Source organism: Moschus berezovskii, chromosome 26 (assembly GCF_049115385.1).
Source record: "Moschus berezovskii isolate FMDL1 chromosome 26, NW_MosBer_1.0, whole genome shotgun sequence".
NCBI classification, from domain to species: domain Eukaryota; kingdom Metazoa; phylum Chordata; class Mammalia; order Artiodactyla; family Moschidae; genus Moschus; species Moschus berezovskii.
The window spans coordinates 16,628,378-16,642,712 of NC_142485.1; the positions used below are offsets into that span (position 1 = coordinate 16,628,378).

The 14,335-nt window shown below is 38.2% G+C and overlaps 1 protein-coding gene across 9 annotated transcripts in view; it reads right to left on the reverse strand.

Moving 5' to 3' along the window:
- The window catches only part of LOC129549383 (pro-neuregulin-1, membrane-bound isoform), a 245,493-nt gene that overhangs the window by 37,169 nt on the left and 193,989 nt on the right, over positions 1-14,335 (reverse strand). For 7 of the 9 annotated variants that reach the window (XM_088832702.1, XM_088832701.1, XM_088832699.1 and 4 more), the window contains one exon: positions 4,227-4,356. In XM_088832702.1, coding sequence (XP_088688828.1) covers positions 4,227-4,356 — 130 coding nt within the window. Of the gene's footprint in view, positions 1-4,226; positions 4,357-14,335 lie in introns of those variants that run through there. The other 2 variants (XM_088832706.1, XM_088832705.1) reach the window with 1 other exon arrangement.

Consider the following 14,335-nt stretch of genomic DNA (forward strand, 5'->3'; position numbering starts at 1 on the left):
CCAGAATGGAGTTGCTAGTCTAGGTATGCATGTCACTCTGTCTAATGAGAAGATTAGATGGTATGGTATATGGTATATTTAACAGTATGTGGAAAAAAACTCCATAAATGATGACTATGCTTATAAAGTCTTCAACATATTCCAGTCTTTTCTTTTCCTTCTTTAAATTCTTATTATCATAATAATCAGCACTTTACACCTGGGATAAAGACACTCTAATTGATCTACTATTTTAGTTACTCTATTTCCATAAATAGACTAAGTTCCTAGGGACCACAGACCATGCTGTACATTTTCATTGTGTTTACAAAAATGCCCGGGATAGATGTAGCTGTTTTACAAACAAATTTTAATTAATATTTCATTTACTGAGTTTAATTTATTATAGCACATTTGTTGTGACTTTATCTCCTATAGTTAAATATTTTTCATAACTGTCTCTTTAATCATGTGTAATACAATATAGGCCCTTATATATACCACAGGTTTCATAAAAATTAATTAGACAAAATGATAAGTTCATGTTTAAAGGCACCTATGTTTTGTTTTCTGTTTCTAAATATAAGGAAATTAACAATCAGAGATACTACATGATTGAATGAACATCAAATGCAAAGTTACAAAGCTAGCTGGTGGCCCCAACAAATCAAATAAAAATGGCTAGTGTTAAATAAAATGAAGAATTGGGAATTAAACATGATAACACAGTCTGTTAAGACAGGTGTATATATTTTTCCAATGTCTACAGAGAGAATGTAATTCTACCATTTACTTTTTATTGTAAGGAAAAACTCACTTCCCCAGAGTTAGAAGTGCTTTCACAGAAATGAGTTCATTTAATTTCACTGACTCCTGGGAACAAATTTGGAGAACATATTAACTATGTTATAAATAAATTGTCCAGAGAGTTGAAGTGAAAGAGTTCGACTAGTCACCAAAATTGGTGGTTAAAACTCTAATCCCCACATGGGGATGCCACATCTGTCCACAGGACAGCATCATGGGTTTATAAATATGGTCTGGTGTAAAATCATTTTTAGATTTAAAAAAATCACATCAACATGTTTCAAAAGAGCTCTCTTAAGTATAACTACTCAGAAGAGCAGATATACAAGAACACGGGGAGAAAATCAAGATGATAATCTGGACAATGTCAAGTTCAAAGTGTCTTGTTTCTTTGAACCATGTGACTACATGGGGCACCAGAAGGTAAAAGATGGAATGATTCTTTTCTGGTCTTTATGCAATCTGGAATAGCAACTGTTTTTGTTTTTTTTTTCTCCCCCTCAGGATAAATTTTAAATTACTATAGAGAGAAGAGAAATATAAAAGATGAGAAACACCGCAGAAATTCCCACACTGTTCCCAGGAGAGAAGTCCAAGTAACAGCAAACCTCTCCTCAGAGAAGTGTTTAACTGTTCTATGGTTAATCCATTTGGAACACCTTGTTCTAAATGGAGAGACAAAAGAGATTTGTTGTAAAGTCTTCCACTTCAACTCCCAAGAAGACAACAGTGGATTAGGTGACCAGAGAGACCACTTGGAAACTTACACGCCTGTGGTGTTTCTGAGTCATGTCTTAAGTCAGGGATAAAGCTGACTCTGAACGATGTGGCTCATGCTTCAGAAATGTTTTGCTCTAGACAGATGGACCATATGGAAACTATGAACTGGCTTCATACACAGGGCCATGATGAGCCAATGCAACACTTTCACGTCTTCTGTTTCTATTCAAGTAGTCCAATGAACAACATATTGTTGTAAGACTCGGTATATGATGTGCCTTTGTTTCATTTCTGACTGGTGATTGTTTTTAATGTTATACATGTTTGCAACACAGGGATTAAAAATATACTTATTTAACAAAAAAGGCATGAAATATTTTGGATACTGACTATACTCAATTTTCAGTGTTCTGGCTTGCTTTCATGTATCGATAAAGGCAGTGCAAAAGAGGGATAAAACTTATCAAAATCGTAGATGTCACAGGTTTTCTTTCCAACAAGAGCTCATGATAATCTTTAACACTTTTCTGAAACATTATAATTACCAAAAAAAAAAAAGATATGAGAAAATCATAGTGCAAATTTTCTGAGAATCGGTACAGGATTCAGTTGGGGGACACAATGTTTATTCGTGGCTTGCTGCTTTAATAACTATTAGAGGAATACAAAACATTTCACATTAAGATCAGAAAAATATAAAACAAGTATTTCTTTCTAGATTGGGCATAATGTTTAGTGAAAAGCTGTGTGGGTGAAAAAAATAAATCACAGCTGTTGGCACAATACCAAAATGGAACCAATGAACAGCACTTAGGTGATGGCATGTTTTGTATAGATCGTGGGAGGGCCACAGAATAGCTGAAATTAATAGGTGGGGAATAACTGCACTGGTTCCTAAGAGGTATTCAGAAACTATCATATGTACTGACTCAGCTTGCAAATCTTTTTGCAAAGGCTAGGATGAAAAAGATCATGTTTCATTATTATAATTAAAATCGAGTGGTTCTCAGATGCTTTTTTAAAGAAGTAAAAAAAAAAAGGAGGCACAGATTTAAATAATCTGGGTACGATTGTTTAAAAAGGAGAAGCACCTAAGGAACTGTAATTTAAAGGTTTTCTTCCAAGGAGATTTACTGAAACATAACTAGATTGAATGTCTAAGACTAGGACAGACTAGCAGGATATACCCAGATAGTAAATGTACCTCATTCTACAGGTTATAATTCTCGGCTTCTAATATTTTCTATTTTGATCAGAGAAAATCTTATAGGAAATGACAGACTTTATTCATTTCCACTCACAATGAAAAATTCAGGGAGGGAGGAATGTTTGGGATATATTCACAGCAAACTAGCAGAATCAAAGGCTAAAACTGACCCATTTTAATTCTCCACTATAGGTACACAGATTTGATATGCTGGTGACAAAAAATGTGACTCTTTAATTTTCAAACAATAAACATGTTGGCATAGGAAACTGTTCGGAGTTATGCTGCAGACTCGATGGGAGGGGAGTTTGAAGGAGAATGGATACATGTACCTGTACGACTGAGTCCTTTTGCCATCTACCTGAAGCTGTCACAACACTGCTAATTGGCTAAATCACAATATAAAATAAAAAATTAAAAAAATAAACATTTGACAGTCATAAAATCATTCAGACCTGAAAGAAATTATTTTATATATATATGCTTTCAGTTTTTATCTTGCTTCAAAGTTTTGAAAAGACTCTTACCTATTAATTTTATCTTGGCTTATAATTATTCTCTATATCTATGAAAGATACAGCTCTTAGTTAATGACAAAATAAACATGTATTTTTAATCATTTCAATGAGACATTAAATATCTTTTAACATGTCAAATTATTTGAGTCCATGGACCACACAGACCCTATATATCAACCATAAACTAAAAATGCATTGCACCATAAACGTGCTTTTAATGAGATCTACTAATTTTCACTGCAGGGTTTTAATATTTAATGTCCTGACAACATCTTTGTTTAATTTTGTCTGTTGAGACAGAATAACTGTGATACTTCTTAACGGTTCATCAACTCCTTTGGGTCATTGGAGAGAGCACCATTTTAAATATATCTATAAATAACTACAGTGCATGGAAAAAACACTCTGCCTTCTACACGCAATGATGCTACACACACTAAGTGCATTTCCAAACTAATACACATTGCTGGTTTTTGTTAGTGAGATCAACTTAAACTCCATTTTTAAAAAGGAGCTATAAAGCTAATGCCAAGTTTAACAGATCGGTCAGCAAATAATTGCCTGCCCTTCTGCTTCTTTTAGTTGTCCTATTTGCTTCACAGGTGACAGCAGGGTAAAAAGGAACATTATCTTACAGCTTTAATCATACATTGGATGGAGATGCAGGTATCCAAAGTTCTAGGCATCTATGATATTTGCACATCTCTCTTAAGTAACAAGGAGGGAAACCACAAGGAAAGCAACTTTATAAATATGAAGGCAAACGAACAAACAAAAAAACAACCAACACCCACATGGAAAAAAGCAAAAAACCATTCTGGGTATAACAGAGTAGATAAATGGTGTGACCTTTTCACAACACTCTACAAATAAAACAGCATTATTCAAAGGATGCAACGAAACTGGAAAAGGCAGCAACAATACATCATGAGACACGGAATCATCTGAAAGAAGCGGTCATGGACAGAAGTCACACAGAGGATTTCTTTTCTTACTTGCACAAGTATCTTGAGGGATTTGAAAGGTCTTTCACCATGAAGCACTCGCCTCCATTCACACAGAAAGTTTTCTCCTTTTCTGCACACTTGACAAGATGGCTTGTTCCAGCTGTAGATGTGGATGTGGCTGGATAAAAGATAAACAAGGGAAAGTTTTACACCCATCTTTCCCTCTTCTGAGCAGCCTTTAAATGCTCTTAAAGGGAAGAGCTCATACAAGAGAAGATGTACTCCACTAAACTTTCTGGCTTAATAAGCAACAGCATTAAGACTTAAAGACATTAAGTACTTTCTACGTGTAAATAAAATTATAAAAGGGTAATTATAGTTAATTTAATTACAATTAAATAGGAAACAAACATTTCTTATAACCAATACTTTATCTTCTAAAGAAGTGGAAAAGAGAAGATCTACTAAGAAAAGTACATTTTCCATGTATGGCTGAGTCCCTTCACTGGTCACCTGAAACTATCACAACATTGTTAATTGGCCATACCTTAATACAAAATAAGAAGCTAAGAAAAAAAAAAAGAAAAAAATTCCAGGAAGGCTCAAAAAGAGTGCTATAAACTCATATCAGTGTAACTGAATTTAGGTATCAATTTTAAATGGCAACTAATTGATAACATTATTTCATTTTGAAATGAAATATTATCTGACACATTCTTAGTGACTTTTAACCCGTTGTCCTCCTTATTAATTTCTATTTTAGTGTTTGCAGCTGGAATTCAGATCCCGTTGGTTACTTAAATTTGAACTTTCATGTGTTTTTCCACTTTCTCCGGCCTTTCTTTTTCATTTCCTTCATCAGTGCAGTGTGCTTCGACATTTAACCTAATTGCTCCTCTAATTCTGCTTGATTGTTACTCTGCTGCTGCTGCTAAGTCGCTTCAGTCGTGTCCGACTGTGCGACCCCAGAGATGGCAGCCCCGTCCCTGGGATTTTCCAGGCAAGAATACTGGAGTGGGTTGCCATTTCCTTCTCCAATGCATGAAAGTGAAATGTGAAAATGAAGTCGCTCAGTCGTGTACGACTCTCAGTGACCCCATGGACTTCTCCAGATTGTTACTCTACCTGATCAAAATACTTAGCATCTGGTTATTTACTTTCTGAATGATTTAATGTCTTTCTGGTCTCTTATTCTTCTGTCTAAGGCATGTTTGGGACCATTTCATGGTTCTCACCAATGGCTTTTAGGAGGAAGAGCAAAGGACAGTCAAAATAATTTGCACTTTGGAGACAAATACTATCTCCTACTAGTTCAAGACTAAGTTACTGAACCACCCAGATGATCAATTTTCCCATTCAGAAAACAGGGGACTCTTACAGGACTCTTACAGAGATTATCAATAATCTAGTGAATAATCACCGATTAATCTAGTGAATAATCACTGATTCAGTGGGCACGAGTTTGAGCGGGAGATAGACAAGGATAGGGAAGCCTGGTGTGCTGTAGTCCATGGGATCACAGAGTCAGACACAACTTAGCGACTTAACAACAACAAGGTCAAGGAATTGGTGCTAAACTGGCATCGGATGAATAATGAAGTGGAGTGAAGTCGCTCAGTCGTGTCCGACTCTTTGCGACCCCGTGGACTGTAGCCCACCAGGCTTCTCCGTCCATGGGATTCTCCAGGCAAGAGTACTAGAGTGAGTTGTCATTTCCTTCTCCGGGGATCTTCCCAACCCAGGGATCGAACCCAGGTCTCCCACGTTGGAGGCAGACGCTTTAACCTCTGAGCCACCAGGGAAGCCCACAGCAGGTGTCAAAATGAAGCAAATAGGGAAGAATCAATTTTGGTATCTATCAATCAGATGTAAAGTTTAATAGAAATCCGAAGACTTCAAAGAGGCATGCTTTTCTTGAATCATTACTATGGTAATTAAAAATTGGGTTCATTTTAAAATTATTCCAACAAAAAGTTCTTTTCAGAATGCCTTTCTAAATGTCCAGCTCAGGTCTATAAACCTAATCAAAGAATCATGGAGTGTAAAGAGAGGTTTTCTTACCTTCTGTTATCAGCTACCCTTTTACCATTTTTTTTTTTTTCAGGAAGAAGGGAACATAATTTGCATCATTTGGCCTATAAAATCATTGAGTAGACAATTTCTATATATCACTTAGCATGAATTTTGACATGTATCTTCATGTGAAAAACTATATACTTAGGTGCTATGAATATTTTCATCCATGGCAACTGCCTTTAAAAAATATTAGGTGGGTTTTTGTCTTCAGTGTTAAAGGTTTTGTGCTTAAGAGCTTTCACTGCTGACAGGGATCTATGGAATGACAAATTGGGTAGAGTATTTCTCCTGAAGGGACCGCCCACAGAGTTCTGTTACCCTCATTCCTGCAAAGGAACTCTGAGCCTCCAGCAGACCCCAGCAGCAGTCCCTGAATCCCTCCTGCCAGTCTGCTAAGAATTCCCCCTTATCCAAGTTGGGCAGCAAACACTGCAGCAGGCTCTTCCAGAACAAATGCTGAGGCTTTCACTAAAAACACCAAAACCAACATTCCCTTCCCCACCAAAGCAGACACTCCATATTCATTGCAAACTAACAAAGAAAATTAGCTGTGATAGACAGAAGAGACAGATACATCACACCTATTCCTTGGACGTTCTGATCTTGCTTTATCAACTAAGTAGCATTAAGAAACATGGGGTTAAAACTTGAAATAATCCATTTCCCCCCACCCCCAATCCTTTAAAAGTATTCTTCTTGACATGCATTATCCTTTGCATGACACCCTGAGTTATGACACAATCATTTGAAAAGTCCTTAGATCATGGAATAGGATCACTAGGAACAGGAATCGTTGATAATAAAATAACTCTTGGAGAAAATGAAGTAGCAGCTCTTTCATGCGGTCAGGGACTATCCTACTTCGTGCTTACATCTTTTAGCAGCAGAAAGAATAACAATGATCATGGAATTACAAAGCACAAGTTAACTCCCAGGAGACGCAAAGTGTGGACTGACTTGGGTACAACTGTTCTGAACCAACAGCCAAACACAGGAACAAGTTATAATTGTCAGAAGAACGGGGATGGAAATGGTGATACATGCACCTTTCAGATTTTTGCCAGGCTTCCTTACATTCTCCTTGGACGCTGTGCACAGTCAGCCCGAAGCAGATCTAGAAATTTTGCAGTGATATCCTTTGTTTTTGGCCTATACATCCTATATTGCTCAGTCAGTTTCCGTTTGGTAATTCTGCCAGAAATTAATGAAATAGACAAACCAGGTTCTTCAGCCAAACTGTAGAAACAGCATTCTTTTTAATGCAGCTGGCAGGAATTTATAAGAGGTAAAGGTTACAGTTCTGCCAAGAGAATGTGCTTTTGATATCTAAAAGGTGACCTTCATCGCTTTTAGAAGTAGGCGACAGAGATCTCACTTACTCAGTCCTTAATAAACTCTGCTTCCTTCTGCTTTGTAACTACTTTGTCAAAATCTGCGGGTAGAGTCAGAAACGACTTAGCGACTAAACTACAACAAAAGTAAGTGCTAACTGAACAGCAGTTAGGAATATGTTACTATGACTTCATTACCTTTATGTTTGGCATTTATATGGACGTTTTATCCCAAACACACCTTCTCTGGGATGTTACCAATTTCAAAATTATAAGGAAGAAAGTGCAAATACAGTAGTTGCTTTCAAGTGTTTTACTCTCAACCTGGTCTGTCAGGATAGACAAGTGACTGTCAGGACTAGTGACCATTTTGAGGAGGTCTGGACAGTTCTCTGACTTAACCAATGATGTGGAGACCAAAATTACCATTTTAAAGACTCCCCAAGTCCTGCGCCATGCAATAGGACTCCCTCCGTTCTAGCCTGCCTGCTTCTCTCTCTCCCGTCCTTCCGTTTACCCACAGTTCTTTAATGACCACGTAGAGAGAACAGAAACTAAGTCACTGCAGTGGAAATTTGTAAGGCTGTAAACAATTCTCCCTAAAAGGAGGTCTTTATAGATAAAAGGTAGTGAGAGGACCTCGGAGTTAGCTGAGAAAAATCAGGTGCAAGGCACAATTTTGCCAAATACTATCTGCAGGACTCTGGTCCCAGCTACCTGTCTCAGAGTACTCAGCTACAAAAATGAGATATCACAGCATTGCTGCAAAGTTTGATAAAATGCTTTGCCAGCTGCAAAATTACACACAAAGAGATGACATGTTTCCATTACTAATGGCATAACTGTGGAACAAAGAGAAGCAAAAACATTTCTGTACGGACTCTGTAATTATATATAATCAGCCTCGAATGTTGTTTCTTGGTAAATTATTCTTTTACAAAATGTGAAGAGATGGTTTGATTTGGAGGGGTAACCACTGGGTGATTACAAAACATGAAGTAAATATTAATAAATGATTCTTTTTCAAAATCACTGTCAATAATTTATACCTATTCATTTTGCTTATAAAATAAAACAGAAGAACAATTGAGCTAGAAGAAAAAGAAACTATCTCAAATATGTAATTATTTTCAACTTTCCAGATCCACATAATTCTATAATAGTTCTTAAAACTTTTTTTTATTGAATAATATGATTTACAATATATTGTAAGTTTCAGGTGTAATTCTCTAACATTTCTGACGGAGCTTCCAAGTTACAAAAATTCAATGTATTTATAATCTTATGTGTTATCTGAACAGTTTAAAACTTTAAAATATTTAAAAATATTAATAGCAACATGTCCATAGAATATGGGCCAGAGTATCAGTAACTAAACATTTTGGAAATCACATACTACTGCACACTTTAGTAAACATGCAGAATAAAATTTTGAGGAGTAATTGTTGGCTGCTCATTACTAAATATTTTCCCATAGAATCATACAGTGTATTTCCTGTAGAATACCAGGCTTTTTCTGCTCAAAGACAGCCTAAAAAGAAAATACTGCTGGAAAGGATGGTTCCCTTTCTTGCTTGTTTTAAGTGGTGTTTTCCTTATCAGTGAAGTAGATAGCACCAACAAACCACAGCTATTACACAAAAGCAAACTGCTGATAAGAAACCAGTCTATTCTTCTTTGACAATTAGCAGGAATTAGTATGAGTATATAGTGTTTACCCCAAGGAAGGATCACTAGATCCTGTCTTCCCTGAGGGAATGAGTCCTGACTAGGAGTTTTAAGGACAATTCTTAACAATTTACTTGCAGAAGATGAAATTAAACCACTCCATGCAGTTTCCTGAATAACATATACAAATACTAACAATTTTTATATTCTGACATGAAAATGTCAATCGCTGCAAAGTTGCAGGGTTTTTTTTTTTTCCAATCCTTACCTGTGATATTCTCCGTGGATATATATTTAGAAACCTGCATGTTTCCTTGATCTTCGATCTCCCAGTTTTTTAAAATGAATCTGAAATTATTTTTGCTTAGAATATAGCTCCTCAGCAATTATGTACCACAGCACTTTGAACTTCTACTAGGAAAAAATGCTTATGTGGTTCCTGAAAATGATGCTCTGGCTCAGAAGATGAGCAGGAAAAGCCACACCACCTAATGCAGTTCCTATAGATGCCAACGGATGGGCGGGGAAGGCATTTGTTCTCCAAACAAAGATCCAGAGCCAGACAGAACCACGGAAGCATCATAGCTCTGGGTTGGCTTTTTTTTTTTTTCAAGTAGTAATTCAATCCTTTGCTGAATAGCAAATAGATAACTTGGGGGAAAAAAGTGATGAGAAGATCAAAGAAACCCATCCTGACCTGGGTATTCCCAGAGTCCATCTCCTATGCCTCTCCTCTCCTCAATTCTGCTATAGAAACACCTCCCTCTTCTTAAGGGAAGAACCATCATGAGCCCATAAATGGAACCAGAACTTTCTAAAGTAGAATTAGAGCATCTCACTTCATGGACCTCAGCACTCACTAACAAACTGGAAATAATGTTTTTCAACATTTTTTAAAATGGGGACCATTGTTTAAAGTCTTTATTGACTTTGTTACAATATAGCTTCTGTTTTATATTTTGGTTTTTTGGCCTTGAGGCAACCCACATTCCCCGCATTGGAAGGTGAAGTTGTCACCCTTGGACTGCCAGGGAAGTCCCAAGCTGGAAATACTTAGAAACTGGTAGATTACCCAGAAGGTAAGCATCTGTCCAAAGAATAAGCTGACAAGGACTGATGGAGGTTAATTGGTTAAGTGATGGACTTGAGCTTTAGTATATAAAGTCCCATATTGAAAAAGAGGATACAAATCATGTCAAAAGAATAGTCCTGCAGCCTTTCATGAAATTGCTCAAGCAATTCACAAAGTGTACAGGCTGCCCAAGGTAACAGAAGTGAATCAGGACACGCTTATTTTCTATTTTCTTATATGTATATTGGGGCTGAAGTCGGTTCATAGCATTGCCGTTAGATTCCTCCCTCCCTTACAAGCTCTCTGGGAAGACTCTAGTATTATTTCTTCCTTCTTCAGCAGAATGAAAATTGACCCATGGGGGTTTCTGCTTGTAAAACAAAATTCTAATATTTGTTGTAACCCTGAGCTCATTTGTAGCTAAACAGAAAACAGATGCTAAGTTGCCAGCAGTTGCTGAGCAAATGCTTGGGTGTCATTAGATAGTGTTATCCTTAGAAAAATAAAACTTGTCAAGAAAGGTTATTTTTCAAATAATAGATGCTGCTTTTTTTTTTTCTTTCCTACAGCACATTTCACTCACAATGATCACAGGGTGATCATTCTAGTCAACTACTTCTTAGAGCAACAAGTTAATGGCATAAACACCTTGTAGGATGTCTTAAGTAAGTAAGTAGCTCGCTCAGTCGTGTCCGACTCTGCGACCCCGTGGACTGTAGCCCACCAGGCTCCTCCGTGGTCCATGGGATTCTCCAGGCAAGACTACTGGAGTGGGTTGCCGTTTCCTTCTCCAGGGAATCTTCCTGACCCAGGTATTGAACCCAGGTCTCCCGCATTGCAGGCAGACACTTTAACCTCTGAGCCACAAGAAAGGGACCTTCTGCGTGCTCAAAGTCCCACTGGGGCCGGGTCAATGGAAATCCCTCATCAATTAGGTTTGGCTGCATGGTGGGCCTCCCGTCCACACCCGGGACATGTTTCCGAGCTTCCGATAGAATCTGCTTTCGTTCTTCCGTGGTGAAGAGCACCGAAGGGCGTCCACTACCCACCAGATTCCGGATCGGGAGAGACCTCCTCTCTCCTGCAGAGCCAGCTGCCTTCCAGCATGAATGCTGGGCCTCGGCCTTACGCCGGCTGCTGCTGCTGCTGCTAAGTCACTTCAGTCGTGTCCAACTCTGTGTGACCCCATAGACGGAAGCCCACCAGGCTCCCCCCTCCCTGGGATTCTCCAGGCAAGAACACCGGAGTGGGTTGCCATTTCTTCTCCAATGTGTGAAAGTGAAAAGCGAAAGTGAAGTCGCTTAGTCGTGTCTGACCCTTAGCAACCCCACGGACTGCAGCCTATCAGGCTCCTCCATCCATGGGATTTTCCAGGCAAGAGTACTGGAGTGGCTTGCCATTGCCTTCTCCTTACATCGGCTACGGCGATCAATTCGCCCCTGATCAGACCTGGCACCGGTGCTGTAATCAGCCTTCCTCTGGGCTGATGAACCCCTTCTGCCGGGAGAGCGTTGTTCTCCCCAGTCAGAGGGATCCCAGACGAGCCCCCAAATGTTATGCCCTGAGTCCGGTCCCCCCATACTGGTAGAATAAGACACTCGCAGCAATGCAAAGCAAGAATGGGGTTTATTTCTAGCTCGAGCTAGGGCTCATGCCTCCTCCAGGCTAAAGGAGTCTCCTATGGTGGATTGCTGGCTGGGTGGAGTCACACGAAAGCTACATTTTCTTCCTTAAGCCAATAATCTTTTCATAGCTAAGAAGCCACTCGAGATAGACAGTTCTGCTGTATATTTTCTATTAATTGCTGACAGTTTTATCTGCATATAAAATTTCCATAGCCAGAAGTCAACAAACTTTCAAGCTGTTCATTGACTCTTTTCCTATCAATACCTTACCTAAAGCAGTAAAATCCATATAGCCTACAAAGCAAATCCTAGCAGTACACTCGACTGGCTTAATTTGATGTATTTATAGATCTTGCCAGGCTAAATGTAGAAGGGGCACATTCTTTACTGTATTCTGCATTTTCTACCAGTATCAATTTGGTTGGAAAAAGGTCATGCCGTTGTAGAAAATGTTAAACTGTCATTTTCCAGACTGGTCAAAAGTTTGGAGTACCAAACAAATCACATCAAAACAAAGGGAATTTCATCAAGGATTCAGTTATTCAGGGAGCTGCTGAAATTACCACGTGACATTTAATGACATAGGTTATTTTATTCATTAAGTAAATGAAAGTAGATGAAAGGTTAAAAGACAGAAACTGTGAGGCAAATTCATTATCTTATTCATCAAATTAAAAAAATCATGGCACATCAAAAATAAAACTCATATGGTCATTTCAAGAGATAATCAACACTGATGAGATTGAAAATCAATTTCTATAAAAGTATCTATAAAGTATTTTTATCCCCCAAATCAACCTGAATTTAATCAAGCATCCACATACAGCTACCAATTTACAGGAAGAACACAGGTCAGGGGGGAACATATAAAGAATGTCACAGGATGCAATTGTCAAAACCCAAACTATGCAGGCTCTACAGGGCACATAACCTGATTTCTTTAAAAAAAAAATTAAAAGAAGATAAAAAGACAAAGACAAATAGAACTAGATACAGATCCAAGGGTGAGAGAAAAGAAAAACCTAAAACACAGACATTAAAAAGAGATACATAAACCAATCACAATGAGTAAAACTTATTTCAGTTCAGTTCAGTTCAGTCGCTCAGTCGTGTCCGACTCTCCGCGACCCCAAGAATCACAGCACACCAGGCCTCCCTGTCCATCACCAACTCCCGGAGTAAACTCAAACTCATGTCCACAGAGTCGGTGATGCCATCCAGCCATCTCATTCTCCGTCGTCCCCTTCTCCTCCCGCCCCCAACCTTTCCCAGCATCAGAGTCTTTTCCAGTGAGTCAACTCGTCGCATGAGGTGGCCAAAGTATTGCAGTTTCAGCTTTAGCATCAGTCCCTCCAATGAACATCCAGGATTGATCTCCTTTAGAATGGACTGGTTGGATCTCCTTGCAGTATAAGGGACTCTCAAGAGTCTTCTCCAACACCACAGTTCAAAAGCAGCGATTCTTCGGCGATCAGCTTTCTTCACAGTCCAACTCTCACATCCATACATGACCACGGGAAAAACCATTGCCTTGACTAGACGGACCTTGGTTGGCAAAGTAATGTCTCTGCTTTTTAATATACTATCAAGGTTGGTCATAACTTTCCTTCCAAGTAGTAAGCGTCTTTTAATTTCCTGGCTGCAATCAGCATCTGCAGTGATTTTGGAGCCCAAAAAAATAAAGTCTGACACTGTTTCCACTGTTTTTCCATCTAGTTCCCATGAAGTGATGGGACCAGATGCCATGATCTTTGTTTTCTGAATGTTTAGATCCTGATAAAAGAGGCAATCTGATCATTGATTAGATAATACATATTACTAAAGGGTTATCCTTAATTGGAATATGTGTCAAATGCACTATGGTTATGTTTAAAAATAGTCCTTATCTTTCAGAGATACATGCTGTAATATCTCTACACTGAATAATAAGATGTCTGTGATTTACTTCAGAAGGAAAGTGAGTGAAATCCGGACAAAACAAAACTGATCACTGATGAAGTGGATAATGGCTGCATAGAAATTTGTTGCATTATTCTCTGCACTTTCATATGTTCAGTATGCATGTTTTTCTATAGGTACATGTCTAAATGTATGCTTACTAATGTTTAAAAGTTAAAAATGGAAAATATAAATTTCAGTGAAAAGATGTCTTTATAAGCTGGAATTAGAAAGATACTCTATATTACCTAAAAATATTGACTTCTGGCCACCAACCCAAGTCATACTTAACTGTGAAACTCTTGGGAAGGTGGTTTCCTTACTATTAAGACTAAGCCAAGAATGCTGACTACTGCTTTGAAAGTTCTAGCCAATGCAACAAGGCAGGAATAACAAATTGTGTTATGACTGTAGGAAAGATGAAATAATCATTATTGGAAAATGACA